The sequence below is a fragment of the Peromyscus maniculatus genome, chromosome 10, assembly GCF_049852395.1.
Source record: "Peromyscus maniculatus bairdii isolate BWxNUB_F1_BW_parent chromosome 10, HU_Pman_BW_mat_3.1, whole genome shotgun sequence".
Lineage (NCBI taxonomy): Eukaryota > Metazoa > Chordata > Mammalia > Rodentia > Cricetidae > Peromyscus > Peromyscus maniculatus.
In genome coordinates this window covers 48,407,391-48,426,462 of record NC_134861.1, presented here as the reverse complement: position 1 = coordinate 48,426,462, position 19,072 = coordinate 48,407,391, and the positions used below count along the sequence as shown (strand labels likewise).

The window sequence follows — 19,072 nt, the reverse complement described above, 5'->3', positions numbered from 1 at the left end:
CTTGCCTAGTTGTTTTCTGTATCATTTAGTTATGTTCTGCATAAGTAGCGGTATATATTGTCCAACAAATCTTAACTCTCTTTTTTTTTTAAATTTGCATTTATAGGTCATTTAGTCAGTTTTAGAAAGAAATTGGTTATGTTACGGTTATCAGTTGCATTGTAAACAGATAACTGGCACACGTGTTAAGTGGTCAGTGACATGAACCTGTGGTGTAGCTATACCTTGTAGTGAGATAAATGAGACTTACTTGATTGGATTAGGAAAAATTGTAGTGTATAAAATTTCAAATGTTTGTAGACTTTTAGAACAGTATGAGATTCTGTATTCACCATCTTCGACCTTTTTTGTTTCATCCATATTTGAGAATTTTCACTCTTAAAGTAATCAGATCTTAAATATTACATATTCTTGTCTTTAAATATTTAGTATTTAGTATGTTCCTTAAAATGTATAACTTAAAAACAATTCTTTAGTCAGAATAATCAGTTACTTTTTATCTAATATTTCACTTTTTTCTAGTTCTTGGGTGTGTTTCATTTCATTAGAACTTCATAACCCTCCCCCCCTAGGGTTTTTCTGTGTAGCTTTGGTGCTGTCCTGGATCTCGCTCTGTAGACCAGGCTGGCCTCGAACTCACAGGGATCCACCTGGTTCTGCCTCCCAAGTGCTGGGATTAAAGGCGTGCACCACCACCGCCTGGCACAACTTCATAATTTCTTAACAGATTTTTCCTTGTTTCTAAAAGGAATCTTTTTTTTTTTTTTTTTTTTTTTTGACATTTGATTATGTACAGTTTAGGGGAGAAAACAATTTGGAATTTAAGAAAGGTACAAGCTGTGTTAATAGTGTGTGTGATAGAAAGTGAGGAAGGGTAGATTTTCAAAAGATGCATCTTTGTGAAAGATTGGTTCACTTTAAAAGAGCGAAACAAACAGGTGCAGTATTTCAAAGTGAAAGCATTTTTGGTATTGTCATTTTATCTTACTAAGCAATTCCCAGAAATTGTAATTAAGCTTTAAAAAAAATTATTCCTGATAAGGTAAGCTTATTGGTGTTTTGCAATCTCTTCAGTAGTTAAAACTAACCTGGCATTGTTAATAGTCTTGGAAATGGGTATATATTTTTTCATTCTTTCCTTCAAGGAAAGAAAAATTGTAACTCTAAGTATTATTTAATGGGAAGAGCTCTAGTGGTAGTTTTGATTGACAGGACTGCTTCACTAAGCAGTGCTGTAAAAAAGTACCTGGCTATGTTTGCTATATAATGTATTAACTCACTGAAAACTCATATGTTAACAATAGCTAAAGCTTTAATAAACTGAATGCTAGTTGTATAGTTAATTGAGTAGGAAGAGTGCATGCATAGGACAGTTCTTTACACTGGATTAGCTATTTTCCTATTTAGAAGCTAAAGTCCTCATATTTTCATCAAATAGTCAAATGAATTTTTAATACAAAAGAATAGTAAAGAAAACTGACTTTCAAAGATTTTTCTTATCAGGGCAGTGGTGGTATACACCTTTAATGCCAGCATTTGGGAGGCAGAGGCAGACGAATCTCTGAATTCAAGGCCAGCCAGGTCAACAAAGCAAGTTCCAGGACAGCTAGGGCTACACAGAGAAACCCTGTCTTAGAGAAGAAAAAGGGAAAAAAAGATTTTTCTTGAATGTCTCACAACTTAGGCAGTTTGAGGCTATATTTGTGTGTCCTTAAAATCGGTCCTATATAGTATTGATAATATATTATTTTCAGTGTTTGATATGTATTAAGTTCTACAAAGGATAGAAAAATATTTTGGAGTTGGCTTTTGCTAATATTAGTGGTAGTTAAGATAATTTTTTTCCAGCTGCACAATTAGAAGAAGCTTGATATTGAGGAAATCCAGTATTTACCAAGAAATACTCAACAATTTAGCTATTTAACAGAGCTTTATATGTTCAGCAGTGTAGTAGTAAGAAATTAATCTGCTCCATGTCCATCAAATACAAATACAAAGTTTCAGATATTGGAAGCAGAACATGGTGTTTATATGGACGAATAACTCAGGATTCACTTTAGATGAGAAATGGGTTTGTTTTGGTGTTGGTGTGGAGTCTAACCCAGGATCTTGTGCTCACTAGGCAAGTACTTTACCAGTGATCTGTATCTCAGTCTTGAACAATTACTGTTGAAAGTCTAAGACCCAGTTAAAGCTAATAGAAGGATATAGGTATAGGGTGAGAGAATTTCAGGTGTATGGGATAGAATCTTTTTCTTTCTATTTGTTCTCTTAAGGGGAAGGTTAGTTTTTAAGCCTTTAAATATATAAAATTTGGGTGTGAGTTTGAGCTTGGCCCGCCATGGCCCATGTATGAGTATATAACAGAACAGCTTGTGGTTCTCTCCACCATTTAGATTCCAGCAGATCAAACGCAGATATCAGATGTAATAGAAGTGTCTTTAACTTCTGAGTCATGTTTCTGTGGTAATAACAACTTTGTGTGTGTTTTTGAGACAGGGTCTCTGTAACCCTAGCTGTCCTGGGCTTTGCTGTATAGATCAGGATGGCCTAGAACTGAGTTCTGCCTGACTGCCTCCTAAGGGTTGGTTTAGAGGCATGTGCTACCATGTGGAGTAGCTAACTTTTTTTTTTTGCTTTAGAAAATACTACAGGTCTTTCATTTCTAATAAAAAAAAATCATACATTGAACAAACTTGTATGAGCTTTTAAGATATTAAAGAACTAGATTATTATGGAGACAGTGTAAGATCAAGGAAGCAATTTTAATCTGTCTTGCCTAGTTGAGCCATAGTATCTTTGGGGCGGGATTTATGTCTGTTTCCTGTACTTCCTTGTATAGAACTTTTGTGGATTCTCCTTCCTTTTTCCATTTAATCTGAGGAAGTCAAATAGGCAATAGAGGAATGGGAAACTTGTAACTACAAAAATCTTGATGAATATTTAGCAAAATTAGGGAAGGAGGCAGATTCACTAAAATCCCCTGACTTCTTAAAGGTTCTGTTGGTGAAGTGGGACATGGTGATTGAGTGATTTATGTAATTTCCTGTTCATTCTGAATATGTTTGGTTATCTTAGTAACTTTGGTTTTGGAATTTTAAAGGAGACCCAGTCTGGGGTTAGTTTATAAAACAAAGTATAATTTTTGGGGGACATGAGTTTTTTCCTGTTGACTATTGTTCTGATACTCTACTGAGAATTTTATCTGGTGTATAATTTGAGAGTAAGCTGCTAGGAAGCTAAGAAAAGGTAAATTCAAGAGGATGTGGTTGAAATATGTGAGAGGGAAAAATGGATGGCAGTCTTGGGTTTCATATAAACTGCCCCATGTACAGCTTGAAGGAAATATATTTTTAACAAAATAGGTTTATACAATCTAGATCATAAAATTTGTAGACTTCTTTTAATTTCAAAGGTAGGTAAGAAGATGAAAAAAACCAAAGGTCCTACCAAGCAAAATACAAACCCTACTCAGTAAGGATCTTGGTGGTACAGAACATTTAAGGTTGGCACCCAGTGGATTATAAGCTATCACATGGCAAATTTAATACTGAAGTGCTAACTATAAGAATTTAGACTCTGGAGTACTGGCCAGCAGGACACAGTGCTCTAGCAGATGGGGAATTTGAGAACCAACATGATGTTTCCTCTATCCTAGGGTCTTGAGTTGGTACTAGTCCTGCTACTTAAAGTGTGATAATTAGTTGGAAGTTTCAGAAGATGGAGCTCATAACTGTCTCAAGGATTATTCTGAGTATCTTGATCTGTGTACAACTAAGTAATTACTGACAGATTAGTAGTGTGTAGTCAACATGGCTAACAGTTGCTGCTGATGGTAGTGGTAGTACATTTCTGTCTTGATAAGTTGAATCTTACTAACCAACTGTGCTTATTTGAGTGAGAGTAGCCCTCATAGGCTCAAATATTTGAATCTGGTTAACAGTTGGACTCTTGGGGAAGGACTCCTCTAAGGAAGTGTGGTCTTGGAGAAGATATGGCCTTGTTTGAGGAAGTGTGTCACTAGGGGTGGGTCACAGTTTCATCTCTCTCCCTCCAACTTTCTGGTAATATGTAAGCTCTGAGCTACTACTGTTCCAGTGCCATGCCTCTTTGCTCCCATCCATCCTTCCTGCCGTGATGGTCATGGATTCAGCCTCTGAGACTGAAAGCGGGCTGTCTCCAAAAAACTTTATAAGTTGCCTTGGTCTTAGTGTCTCTTCACAATAATAGAAAAGTAATGAAGACATCAGCTAAACTAATTAAAAAGGGGCTTAAGAAAGCAATTTAATAAAGTTCTATATAGCACAATAATGAATTACAGTTTAGGGAGGTCAGCATGAGTTAAAATTTGGTGTTTGTCATTGTAGAAGTAGGCAAATAACTTTGGGCCTTGAGGTAAGAGGTAAAAAGGTCTGCGACTACTTTAAGGCCACAATTGTACAATTTAAAAGTAATTTATAGTAGTAGGCTCAATAGCACTTACGCTAAATGGTTTAGTTTGACCTTGGAGAACAAATGGTTAGTTGACCCTTTAAGCAACTCTAAAAAGACTAAAATAATTGTTACTATTCAAGTAGAATTCTTTATTTTTTAAATGTGTGTAGTAGTTTTTCTAAATGTTAGACTGAACTCAGATCCTTGGTTTACAAGGGAAATGCTTTTTGCCCCTCTCAGTGCAAACCAATTTGATTTTCTACTTATACTTCTAATATTTATGTGCTTAAGAAGGATTGATTGTAGAAAGGCTCGCTTGTTTACAGTGCCAATGTTTTAGAAAATTCTGCATAGAAATGATAACCTCAGCTTTTGCCATGTTTTTCCGGGGGGAAGAGAATATAATAAAGCCTTCACAATTTAGAGTTGTACAAGTTGTGAAAGTATTTAAAAATGATATGATTTTTTTTTTTCTGTCTCAGTTACTAAATTTTTAGGGTTTTTCTTGTAGGTGTCTTAACTCTGAAACAAACTAAATACATTAAATCTACATACATTACATAGGTGTCTGGGCTAAGTATTTCAGCTGAGATTGAATATGTATGTATCACAAAGAGGGTTTGATATTTCCTAGTTTTTGCTTTGCTTTATTAGAACATTAAGGTATCTAAAATACTGTATATTTCTTTAGATGAGTATCTACATTTAGTTCTCACTATAGCCCAGTGATTCTCAACCTATGGGTTGTGACCCCTTTGGGGGTTCCATATCAGATGTCTTCCATATCAGATACTTACATTATGATTCATAACAGCAAAATTAAAGTTATGAAGTAGCAACAAAAATAATTTTATGGTTGGGAGTCAGCACAATGTGAAGAACTGTGTTAAAGGATTGCAGCATAAGGAAGGTTGAGAACCGCTATAGCCAGTAACGTGATATACTGTTGTACTTATTGTTCAGTCTTGTCAGATTAAACTTGATCCTGTGAAAATTATCAAGAAATGGTTGTTGACATCCTCCTCAGTTATCTTGAGTTAATAGTAATGTTACTTTTTACATTGTTAAGATGAAAACATGCTTCCATAAACCTAAGTTATTTAGGAGACTTTCATAAATTTAAAATCATTTTGGGTGACCTGTTCATAACAGAAGTATTGGTTTAATTTATTGGCTGTGAATATATATACAGACACTGAGATTATTAACTATCCAAACTCAGCTTGTTGGAATGTCTATAATATAGCCAGGTATTATAACTAGGCTGTTTGTAAAGAGATCTTAATATTAGACAACAGAACTATCTTTTTGTAGAACTTCATTTATATTGGGTAGGTTTGCTTGAAGTTTCTATTTAATATTATATAAGTGTTTGAGTTAGCCCATCAGAAGTCCTGTGTTTTTAATACACAATCAACCCTAGGGTAAAGTTGAACTACCCTGGGATGGGGACAGTCTCTATTACAGAACTATCTTCTCTTAATGAAGCCATTTTTGCTTTGTTCTGTTACCATTGTCATCCAGAAATTCTGTAGCTAAAGGTGGGATGGTAAGGCATATAAAAGTAAATATAGTTGGTATTTGGCATTTGTGAAAATGAAAATTGAAAATAATCCAGAAAAAATATTACTTTTAGTCTTGGACACTTGCTTGTCATTCCATAAAGAATAAAACTTTATATAACATTTGCATCTTATTTGTTGTACATCTAGAAAATAAAATATATATAGGAAAATATTTAGAGGTTATATGCAAATACCAGGCTAATTTATATAAGACTTCAAAAGCCACACAGATTTTGGTATCTGCTTGATGTGCTGAAACCAATCCTCCAAAGATACCATATTCAAAAGATAATATCCTTCAGAAATGTTGATTCTTTATAACTTTAAAGAAACTGCTTTCTATAAAGTAGGCATATTAATTTGGGTGTTATTTTTCTCTTTGCCATGACCACACATCAGACAAGCAACAAAAAGGAGAAAGCTTATTTTGGCTTATCTTTTAAGAAGGGATGGGGAACATCATGAAGAGGGCATGGTGGTCAGAAGTATGAGGCAGCTGGTCATAACTCTTTCTGTGGCGAAGAAGGAGAAGGAAAGCTCAGGTGGTGGTTTCTACTCCAGGACCTTCCTTAGCCTCTGGCATGATGGCACCCACATCTAGAGTGGATCTTACCTTTCACTTTAAAGTTTTTGGAAACACATATATAGAAACATCCAGAATTTTATTTTCATTAGCACTCATTAGTTCAGAGTAAGTTAGATGCAGTTTATTGGTAACTCTATGCTATTTGTATATATTAGTTGAAAATTACTTAGGTTACTGTTATTCAGCACTAGCTTTTTGTTTATTTTACTTGGATTTAATTTGTTAAATAATTATGATTGGAAGCCTATCTAAACAAGTGAGAGACTTAATAATATGCCAGTTTTGTATCTTTCTTATAAATTGAAGTACATCTTAGAATCAGATAAAATCTTGTAATTGGTAGGAATTTGGAGGTTATCATTTCCTGTGAATATTTGATACTGATCTAGTTTTGTATATTGTAAATTTCAAGTATACATTGTGAACTTTTGGAAATAACAGACTGAATTAATCTGCTAATTAAAGTGCTTTCAAAAATGTAGGGTTTCCTATTGAAAGACTAGCAACTGATAGTTCGCAAAGGTGTAGAAGCAGCACTGAGGTATGCTATATAGGCATTTGAACAAATATTGTTGAAATAAGTAATTCTTTCATGTCCCCTTAAAGTTCAAACAAGAATTTTGTTGTAGCTAAGGCGCTTATCCACAATTACTTTGTCACTGAATTGCCTAGCTCATGTCAGTAGCGCATCTGAAAATAGCAATTGCCAAATACCCTCAAATAGATGAAATATTTCAAGACTAGAAGCCGGTGTTAGGACATTTGGTCATTGTTTAATTGATAGTGATTTTTTTTCTTTCATGTGTGTAAAATAAAATCTTGGGAGTTGATTACAGAAATGGCAGTGGTTTATTTTTAAAAGAACGCTAAAAAAACACAGACTGTATAAATAGGGACCAGGTAGGTTGACTCTCATCAGCACTCATGAGGCCTGGGCCAGCCAGTGCTATATAACAAGTCCTTGTCTGAAATTTGACTCGTGTGTAGTGAAGGTGTACTTCTTTGCCGAATATTTGTAATAAATTTAGAATTACTTTAGATGAAATAGAGGGGTTCACTATTTTGTATGCTGTCCAATTGCTGAACTGCTTCAGTAGATGGTATAAACTGAAGTCAAGTTGGCTCCTGAAAGATTAGGTATGATTAGACATAGGACACATGAGCCAAAATGAAGTCATAAATGATGGCTTCAGATTTTGTATACCATTTAAATTTCTAAATAAAAGAATGGGCTTTTATTTAAGTGACCATAAACTGTGACTTTAGCATTTAAAGGCATACTGTGTTTTTGTCCAGGTGCCAAACTTAAGGATAGTTGTTCTGAATTAGTTACAGCACTGGCCAGAATGGAATGGACAGGAGATGGCTGACCCATACAATGTTCTACCCTTGCTCTGATACTGACTCTACTTGATTCCTTGTGTACTGATTGGAGTCCATATTAACTGCATTCTCTGAAGCCATTTCTAAGTCTGGTTTCTTTTCTTTTTTTGATTTATCATTCATTTAAGTATCATTTAAGTATCAGCATTCTTGTGCTGATGCTGTCATTCTCAGAGCTTTAGGTCATTTCATTGGTGGTGTTGAGGATAGGGGATAGACTTGTGTGGTGTCAGCTGTTGTTAACATTATTACCTTAAAAGTTAGGATTTCATTTTCACCCCAAATGTACGTTTTACATGTAGTAACGTTTTAGTAGTGTAGTGGCATGAAATAGCTAAAAATGGTTTATTGGCTTGTTTTGAAATTTTTCAGGGTTTTTTTTTTTTTTTTATTTAAGTGACAAATTTGGTTTTAGCATTTGTGTGGCACAATCAGGAGTTATGTTTCTTAGGATATTATATCATTGTATGGCACAATCAGGAGTTACGTTATGTTTCTCAGTATACTTAAGTATTTGGTAAGATTTTATGATAATTAGCTTTCATGCACTCTTAAAACTCTAATAAATTTTTGTAGTTGTTACTTATGTCAGTATGGTTCATTTTAAAACCATATAGCTGAGTCTTGACTAGTATTCTTTGTGATTGATTATAGGTATATGACTGACGGGATGCTACTTCGTGAAGCTATGAATGATCCCCTCCTGGAGCGTTATGGTGTGATAATTCTTGATGAGGCTCATGAAAGAACATTGGCTACAGATATTCTCATGGGTGTTTTGAAGGAAGTTGTAAGACAGAGATCAGATTTAAAGGTGAAGAAGTGATTTGTTTTTTGTTTTTAAATGTGTGTGTGTGTGTGTGTGTGTGTGTGTGCGCACTCTTTCTCTCCTAGGAATGTGCACATGAGTGCAGGTGCCAGCAGAGGCCAGAGGTATTGGATTCTCTAGTATAACAGGGTGGGAGTAACTATACACAGGGACATCAACCCCAAAGAAAATGTCTTATGGTCATAAGTGTGGTAGCACCATCTTGTAAACCCTGGGCCAAGGAGGTGGATATGGGAAGACCCCTGGGCTTTGGTGGCCAGCCAGCCTGAAGACCCTAATATACTTTAGGTTTTCAAAATACGCTGTGCTCATTAAAGATAATTTGGAAGAAATAAATACATTTTTATCTGGTCTGTTGGGTTTTGTTGTCCCCCTTCTCCCTCCCTATTTGGAGATAGTTAAATCTGTCAGTAATTATATTATTGCATATTAACCACTCTTTATTTTCATAATGCATATTGAGTGTATCCCTTACATGGGGCTTATGAGAAGATACTATTTACTTATCTGATAGTCTAGAATTTTAAAATACAAATAGCTATAGTTTATTCCTTTCTGTATTTAATTTAATTTTATTTTATTTTGGAGAGACGGGGTTTCTCTATTTCCCTGGCTTGTCCTGCTGTGTATGTAGACCATGCTGGCCTTGAACTCACAGATCCACCTGCCCCTGCCACCTGAGTGCTGGGATTAAAGGCATGTGTCACCACCACTTGGCTTATTTTTGTTTTTTAAAAACAGGGTTTTACTATATAACTCTGGCTGTCTTTGAGCCCACGTAGTGATCTACCTGGGTATGCTACTACACTGTCCTCTACTTTTTTTTTTTAATATTTCTTTATTTTCAAAGACTGACTTTTGGGGGTGGAGGGGGTGAGAAGGATCTCACTGTGTATGCTGTCCTGAACTCACTATGTAGACAAGGTTGGCCTTGACCTCACAGATTTTCCATGCCCGTGTCTCCCTAGTGCTGGGATTAAAGAAGACATACACCACTACACCCAGCCTTAAGGGCTTTCTTTATTGCTGATAATATATGCTTACTTAGGACAGTAACTACTTTTTTTCCTTTTGAGATTATTTAAGAATCTTGAAAGATAAAACTGCAAAAGTAATTTACTGTTTTTCTCCTACAGGTTATAGTTATGAGTGCTACCCTTGATGCTGGGAAATTCCAGATTTACTTTGATAACTGTCCTCTCTTAACTATTCCTGGCCGAACACATCCTGTTGAGATTTTTTATACTCCAGAACCAGAGAGAGACTATCTTGAAGCAGCAATTCGAACAGTGATCCAGATACATATGTGTGAAGAGGAAGAAGGAGACCTTCTCCTTTTCTTAACTGGCCAAGAGGTATCATCATTTGCTTTATGTAGTTTCTATTAGCCAGCAACTCTAAACTTCCATGGCAAAGACCGGTCATAGTTTTCTCACATTAATCATTCAAGTTCTTCCTTCAGCTTAATTGTTGAGTGTATAAAATGTTTAACCACCTTTTCCTATATATTTCTATTTAAAGTGGTACATATGAAGAAAAGTATTCAGTTGAAATGTAGATGGTTTTGGTCCTTTAAATATTGGGTACCTTTTACAATTGAAGGTCTGAGTCCTGTTCTAGAATGTCTTAAGTATGGTCAATAGATTTCTGGTCTGAAGGAAGAATTTGTTAAACAAATTCTTGTTTCTGTTCAGTGTTTTTTGAAATAGTGAAGTTTGAGGAGGAAACACAAGAGTCTACATGCCTGCAAGCTCCTTAGTTCATTTAAGATGCTGGGTCGCCTTTCCAGAGACGTGTTTATAGTTCCAAAAGATCCCTCCTGTGATACATAATGACACCAAAATAGTGTTGTGGAAAACTGCTCTAGTCTTCATTTCCCCAAAACCTTTTTATAATGTCCAGCTCCCGTAGCTAGATGATATTTTAGCAATGCCATGCAGTTGAGAGTTGTAAATTTTCAATTATTTTTTTTTAATCCTGGAATTGTCCGCATGATTTGTGCCTTTGGACATGGTTTCCTTGCAGAGTATGGCTTTTCAGCCTAAATACTGTATGTTGTGAGTTGGAAAAAATGTGTTGTCAGATGCCTGTGCATGGTAGGACATTTATCAGTATTCCCAGCCTATCCATATTAGATATGGCAATGCTTCGTGAGTGAGGGGTAGCCAGCAAAGACGTATGTAGACATTGCCAAATGTCTTGGGGAAAGGTGTTTGTAAATTCTTTTCCTTAGTTCTTTTGTGAGCCTAAGATGTGTTGAAAATGCAGTTTTCTGGGTAAAGTTTTTCTCTTTTGTTACTACTCACCCTTTTTATGCAGTTAAAGTGGAAATTTTCCATAAAGCTTCTGCAAGACTTACTGCTTTTCAAATGGCAGTAAACAGCATTCATCCTGTAACTGTTGGTGCTGATCGCGTGCTCATTTTGTTTTCTTACGTTTGCTCTCTACAGTTTCTCTCTTCCTCTTGGCTTAAATCTGCTCCAACAACTAGGTATATTTGAATAGTATTGGAAGTTTCAGGTGATCTCATGGGGAGAACCAGAAGGGTCTTTTCCTAAGCCAGCTTAATGCGATTCATTTCATTCATTGGGGAAAGGAAGGCAGTAAGCCATGTTTTCGGGTGTGTGCTGGCATGTTATGAAATGAAGTGAAATTGTAGCTGTGAATTCTTGATATGTTTTGAATTTGAAGACTTTTGGTTGGTTTGTTTTGCATTTATTTATTTCATTCATTGTGTTTATTAGCAAAGTCTTTTAATAGTTGAAGTGTAGATGTTAGGTTGATCACTTTTTAATGTGTTGCTGACATTAACAAATCAAATATTGGGAGTCTTAATTTTCTTTATTTAAAGTCGTTTTTCACTTTGATAGGGGTCTTAATTCTGTATTTACATGCCAGCAGGGGGCATTTTGGTCTAGATAGACTATTTAAAAGTACATTTTTTTCCCCTAGAAAGACTTTAACTTTTTTTTTTTTTTTAAAATATATGGCATTCGATTTTCATTTTCTAGAAATTTGAGGTAGTCTCAAAAGAAACATTGGATTCTTGTTTGTTTTTATTTTTTCAAGTCAGGGTTTCTCTGTGTAGCCCTGGCTGTTCTAGAACTCACTTTGTAGACCAGGCCGACCTTGAACCCACAGAGATCCACGTGCTTCTGCCTCCCGAGTGTTGGGTTTAATGTGTGTGCGATCACTGCCTAGCTCAAAACACTGGATTGTTTATAGTAATTTTCTTGTGTTAAACAACCTTAAGATACTTAAGAAAATTGGTATTTTGAAGTAGGCAAAAAGGTTTTCTTTTATGCAGGGATTGTATATTTTTAAAGATTTATTTAACTTTGTGTGTATGCATGTTTGCTTGTATGTGTTGTATACCTTGTACACAGAAGGCTAGAACAGAGCACCAAGTACAGAGTTACAGATGGTTGTGAGCTACCATGTTGGTGCTCGGAACCAAACTCGGGCCCTGGAATAACAGCCAGTATGCTTAGCCTGTGAACCAGCCCCAAATTTTATATTCTTTAACACAGAAACAACTGCAAGTTGGTTTAAAATCATTTCAGGAAACCTAGTTTGATACAAATCCAGTTTACTTGAAATTCCTTTTTTTTCCTCTTAATAATACTCTTTGAATAAATAGTTTATTCGTTAGAATAGCTGACTGCCTTGTTAAATACATGACAGATGTTTCATAAATTAATGTACTTCCAAGTTTAATTGTTTCAGCAAAACATTTGTCCACCATCCTTCACTTTTTAAGCCATTTGCCACTCCAGAGTTACTGCTCCATTCCCAAATGCATTTATTATGTCTGTCTTTAAATTTGTATTTGAATGCAAATGCAATGGAATAGTTTGCCCTGGTGAGGAAAATTCTGAAGCAGCTCTAAGGCATTTGCTCATCAGCCTACTTGTGAAATATCTATGTTGATAATGTAAAGGTGCTTGTTCTCATTAGGTACAGTGAAACAATTCTTCCATATAATTACATTAGTGATATGTGACATTAAAGCCTAATTGGCTTATTTTAAATATCTAACACATCAGTTTCTTTTAGATTGTGAAAATTGAAAAGGTTATGAGTGCAGTTCAATATTCCTGGGTGAGAAATTTCAATTTTAATACAATTTGTTGAGAATTAATTAGGACATCTGAGTCTTGAAGAAAAGGGGTAGGGAATGCAAACACAGCAGTTAAATATTTGGCTCAATACAGAAATCAAAAATTTCATTGGTTGTTTCAAAATCACATTGAAATTTCTTTAATTTTGGTTACCAAGTTTAAAATAGATTATCAGTGAAATGATAGGAATGGATTATCAATAAGAAAATTGATATGTCAAATGAAATATATACAATGATGATTATGACGAATATTTATATTCTACGCTTTTTGTTTTCATTCAATGTCTGTTTTGTAGGAAATTGATGAGGCTTGTAAGAGAATAAAGCGTGAGGTTGATGATTTGGGCCCTGAAGTTGGAGATATTAAAATCATTCCATTGTATTCTACACTTCCACCCCAGCAGCAGCAACGTATTTTTGAGCCACCACCTCCAAAAAAACAGAATGGAGCAATTGGAAGAAAGGTAACATTAAATATTCCTTATAGTTATCGATAATAGAAAAGTTATGAGATACCAAATATGAACAACTATAAATTATAAGCTGGGTGTCATGGTATGTGTCTGTAATTCTAACACTCTTGCAGAGAAGTGATAAAGATTCTAAAATCTTTATCAGGATGATAAAGAATTTAAAATCAGCCTGGGTTACAAGTAGAAACTTCCAGGAAAAAAAGAGTTAGCACAAATTCAAGGCCAGTCTTTCATGGTGTACATAGTGAGACCCTGTCTCCAAAAGAAAACAACAACAACAAAAAGCCCACCACACCCAAAGTTATGGATGTGTGATTGGCCACAACAAAATAATCTGAATTTTAGAAGTAAATGGCAAAGTGTATTCAGGTGAACTGCATTCTTTTTTTTTTTTTAATTCTTGTATAAGAAAGCGAACTGTGGGCGGTGGTGGTGGACACCTTTAATCCCAGCACTCAGGAAGTAGAGGCAGGTGGATTTCTGTGTGTTCAAGGCCAACATAGTCTACAAAGTGAATTCCAGGACAGCCAAGGCTACACAGAGGAAACCCTGTCATGGGGGGGGGGGGGAGCAAAACAAAGACAACAAGTGCTTTCTCCGACAGAGGCCGTTTGTTCTTAGCAGATGGAAGGGTACTTACAAGAAAGGGAGGGGAGATGGCCTCTTTGTCCTATTAGATGAACGACACTCCCCAGCTAAGTGCTTTGTTGTTGGTTTGTTTGTTTTTTAACTCAGTGCTTTGGCCCTTTCCTAGAGTTTTTTGTAAGAAAATAGAATTTTAAGTTAGTAAGTGTTAAATGTTAACTATATAGACTGGGAAGCATTACCACATTGCATAAATACGTGGATTCCTTGAGGACAGGAACTATATTAACATTCTTTTGGTAGAGGGATGTGCATTTGGCCTAGGTAAGGGAACAAGGGTACCCCAACTAAGGCACTATGCTCAGTAACAGTTTCAAAATAATTTAAGATGTTAAGATTATAGGTTTGAATAGTCTTGAAAATAAGACTGCACTTCTGAAAATTACTAGAGCAGTGAGTTAACTTGAAAACGTTCCTACTAATTTCTGATCTAATACACTTCATTGGGCTGAAATTTAACACTATTGGTAAAAAATATTTGTATTTTGTATGTCTATAGTTTTAAAATACTGATTTATTTGAAGTATGTCACTAAACTCAAAAGATGCAGCAGGATTTAATAGGAGGGGGAGGGAGAGGAGGAGGGAAAGAGACAGAGTCATTTTAATCCATCTGATCTCAACAGACATTCTACTTGAGTCTCTTGAATGTTGGAATAACCAGCATGAAACACCATTCCAGGCTAAAATAGTTAGCTGGGTTCTTTTCTGTTGCTTAACCTATAGTTTACTAAGCCTCAAAATAGGGATTGCTCAGTAAAAAGGGATCTGGCCCTTGTGGACTTGATTCCATGGTTTTGAGTGGAGAAGTTTTGATCCATTATTTGATGATAGTTAACTGTACTAGCCAGTGTTTTTGAGCTGGGCAGTAGTGTGCACACTGTTGACCCCAGCACTCAGGAGGCAGAGGCAGGTGGATCTCTGAGTTCAGGGTCAGCCTGGTCTACAGAGCGAGTTACAGGACAGCCAAAGCTACGCAGAGAAACCCTATCTCTTAAAAAAAAGATGTCTTTGAAATGGCAAGGAACACTCCTCCTAATGTTCTGGTGGCTTAAAGATGCAAATTATCTTAATTTAAGGGCAGTCCAGGCACCCTGAGTTGTATTTGAAGAGCAGTTAGTGGACTAAATATTGGTTCCATTTATTGGTTAGTTATTGAGGATAACTTAGAATTCTTAGAAATTTTGGTTAGTGCTGGTGCCAACTGAGAACTTACTCTGAATTGTGGGCAATTTACCTTAAGATATTTTCTTAGTCCTGAGATTTTAACACTTTGCAAGGCTATTTTTGAACACTTATTACAAAGTTACAGTCTAGAAAAGACTTGTAACATTCCCACTGGTCCTATGCAAATCCCTTGACTTAATTCAAGATTACTTTGTCTGCTGACTAGTTCCTAATTGGATGGTTAACTGTTACATCTAGATGAGGTTTACTACTTGCTTTACCTGAGGTTGCAAAGCATCTCTATAAACCATATCTTGCTTTTATTTCATTCATTTATTTACTTAATCATTTATTAAATGTGTGTGTGTGTGTCTATCTGTCTGTCTGTGTGTCTGTGTGTGTGTGTGGTGTTATTTCAATGCAGTTGCTATTTTAAGATTTAGTGGTCAAGGCTATAGAAGAAATCATCTTTTTATTTGTTTGTTTTTTTGAGACAGAATTTCTCTGTGTAGCCCCTGCTGTCCTGGAACTCATTCTGTAGACTAGGCTGGACTCAAACTCACAGAGATCCGCCTGCCTCTACCTCCCATGTGCTGGGGTTAAAGACATGTGCCACCACTGCCCTTTTAATTCTAACAACTTTTGTGTATTTTTTTTTTCTAAGCTACCTTTCATGGTTTTTAAATCCTGTCTTTTTGGTGGTAGAGACCTCAGTGTCAAATGAAAAGCCTGCAGACTTGAAGGACTCCACACACTGTGATTTGGTTTTTGCCTAGCAACAAACACAATAATGACATAGAGCTTGCTGAGTTAGCATAATTACTTTTTCTTAAATACTTGGAGGGTCGTGTGTGTGTGTGTGTGTGTATGTGTGTTTTCAAGACAAGGTTCTTTGTGTATCCTTGGCTTTCTTGGAACCAGCTCTGTAGACCAGGCTGACCTTAAACTCAGATCTACCTACCTCTGCCTCTTGAGTGATAGGATTAAAGATGTGTGCCACCACCGCCTGGTTCATTTTTTAAGCGAAACAACCTGTCTCCATAGTCTTGATTTCCTTGATGTTTGTTACTTGTGGACATCATAGTCTTTAAATATTGAAATTTTAGGGGAAAAATATAGTGCCTGTGTCTTAGTTAGGGTCTTAATGACTACAGCAACTGTTAAAAAGGAAAACATTTAATTGTGGGGCTGGCTTACAGTTCAGAGGTTAGTCCATTTAACATTGTGGCCATTAGCATGGTAACATGCAGGCAGTCATGGTGTTGGGGAGGTAGCTGAGTTCTACATCTGGATCCCCAGGCAGCAGGAAGTGACAGTGATAGACTGGACAGGCTTGAGCTTCTGAGACCCCAGAGCTCAAACACCTCCTCCAACAAAGGTACACCTACTCCAACAAGGCTACACCTCCTAATAGTTCCACTCTCCTGTGAGCCTATGAAGGCAATTTTCTTTCAAACCACCAGAGCTTATAAGTTACTGATATTCTAAGCAGCATGATGACATTTCCCACCACCTTTTGCACATGATGTGAGTCTTCATCTCTTTTTATTCATCATATCCAGAGGTTATATGCTACTTGAAGATTGACTATCAAGTGATGAACATTGCTTCTGTTCTAACATAGATGCTTATTTTTAATTCCTCAGAATTGATGACATCAAGAAATTTTATCACATTGTATATTACAAGAACCCCATGAAATGTGCTTTTAACATAACACAAAATAACCGTCTTCCTTGACTGTCCCAAATGTATTCAGAACCATGAGCTTTTAAATGTAGAAGTCAGGAGTATATGTTATTGGTAGTTTATATGGCATTTAAAATATCAGATCTCTAATTTTGTTCCTCACAACTCTGTTAACTGGTCTAATATGTAGAGTTTTAAAAGCAAATTGACACTTAGGGATATTAATAACTTGATACTACTCTGGTTTGATTTGTAGCTTCGACAATTTGTGTATCTTTGTTCCAGTCACGACAAAAACTTGGCTTTTTATAAGAATAGTGCAGTGGGTTGTACTTTTCTTTCTGTTAGTACTATATATTTTATGTTTATTTCATTTCTAATTATTGATTGTATGAATATGTAATCTATAGATAGGAAAATAACTTCTGCCATTTGTCAAGTTTTTTTTTTTTTTTTTTAATTGACCAGTGTAAAAGAAACCTTTTGACATTGAATGGTTCTGAAATACTTGTTGGTAGACCCAAGGTTTTATGCTGGTATTTTCGGTAATCTTCCCCATTAGATAATGACATCAGAAAATAACAACTGTCTATATTATTTAAGTAGTAAACATTAGTCACTGAATTTAAGGCTCTTGAATTACATTTTTTTTTCTTGAAGTGAAAGAACAGAGATAAATACATGTCCTATCAGTTCTTCTGTGTTTTTGTCGTTGTGCTTACATTACATAAAGATCCATGGCAAAGTTGACCCTCTTGTGGCTCTTCTCTTTTGAGAAATTTTGTGTTAACATTCAAGTCCTGTGCTAGGAGCTATTTTATCTTCATGTAGAAGATAACTCCCTTTTAAATCTCAAAGCATTTCTTTGCCATTTGCACCTTCTATGTCTATAATCTCACTTTCCAAATTATAAAGGCTATGTAGGAGCATACTTTGATACATCAGTGTCAACTACTTGGATACATGTCTCCAGATATCAGCATTACCAGAAAGAAATATCCACTTTTGTCTTGTAGAAAAAAATTTTAACACCATTTTTCAAGTCAGACCAGTTTTTCCCCCCCTTTTTCTGTCTTCAAATAAATGTAGTTCTTTGGGCTTGCTAATTAAGCACTCTCTCAGATGAATGAACCCTCTCAAACTAAATTTCTGAAGACATTTTAAAATCGGAAAAACATGCAAATTTGGGAGAAGACTATCATAATAGTATTTGAATACATCAAGTATTATTCCCTGTTAGTAAAATGTTTTTGTTTTTCCCCAAACAGTGCTTTGTGTGTACAGTAGACACTGCATTCTATTTTGTAAAACTTACATTTTATTGTAAGAATCCTGCAATTCTTACTGGATTCTAACTTTTTCCTGTCGTTTTTTTTTCTTCAAACTATTGGGGTGTGTGCTTGTGTTATACATGTAAACTTTTTCTTGTAAATAGTGCCTGAAAATACTGAAAGAAATACATGCTGTTTGAACTTTGAAAAGACATTCATTCAATTAAGGGATTTTATAAACTATTGCTTACTTTCCTTTTGATGCTACATTTCGTTTTTTTTTTTTTTTTTGGTTTTTCGAGACAGGGTTTCTCTGTGTAGCTTTGTAGCTTTGCGCCTTTCCTGGAACTCACTTGGTAGCCCAGGCTGGCCTCGAACTCACAGAGATCCGCCTGGCTCTGCCTCCCGAGTGCTGGGATTAAAGGTGTGCGCCACCACCGCCCGGCTGATGCTACATTTCTATTTGTTTGGATAATCAGTGTAGTTGATAATCAAGTTGTGTTGAAAAAAAAATTACTGTTGAGGTAAGTTGAAATGGTTAATATTGCACTTTTAGTTTGTCTTTTCAGGCCTTAGTCTTTGAAGAGAAAGTCTGAGATCTTTTATTTCCTGATTTAAGAGTCCTCTGTCAATGACAGTGTCTTAGCTTTAAGTCATGGTAATGTTGCTTGCTTCCTGAACAGGTGGTGGTGTCAACTAACATTGCCGAGACCTCTTTGACAATAGACGGTGTGGTGTTTGTGATTGACCCTGGATTTGCAAAGCAAAAGGTAACTATTCTGGAGCTAGCTTCATACAGTGTGAGCTTGAGGGTGCTTAATGCTTGCTCATCTTGTGGTTAAAGTCATTTTGGGGGTTACTTCCCTAATTTTGGCTTTCAGAAATTAAAGTGAATATATGTAACTAAC

The 19,072-nt window shown here is 35.8% G+C and overlaps 1 protein-coding gene across 1 annotated transcript in view; it reads left to right on the top strand.

Annotated features, from left to right (window-relative positions):
• The window catches only part of Dhx15 (DEAH-box helicase 15), a 43,387-nt gene that overhangs the window by 11,142 nt on the left and 13,173 nt on the right, over positions 1 to 19,072 (top strand). The window contains exons 4-7 of the mRNA XM_006976092.4: positions 8,623 to 8,782; positions 9,934 to 10,152; positions 13,217 to 13,384; positions 18,848 to 18,934. Coding sequence (XP_006976154.1) covers positions 8,623 to 8,782; positions 9,934 to 10,152; positions 13,217 to 13,384; positions 18,848 to 18,934 — 634 coding nt within the window. The remainder of the gene's footprint in view (positions 1 to 8,622; positions 8,783 to 9,933; positions 10,153 to 13,216; positions 13,385 to 18,847; positions 18,935 to 19,072) is intronic.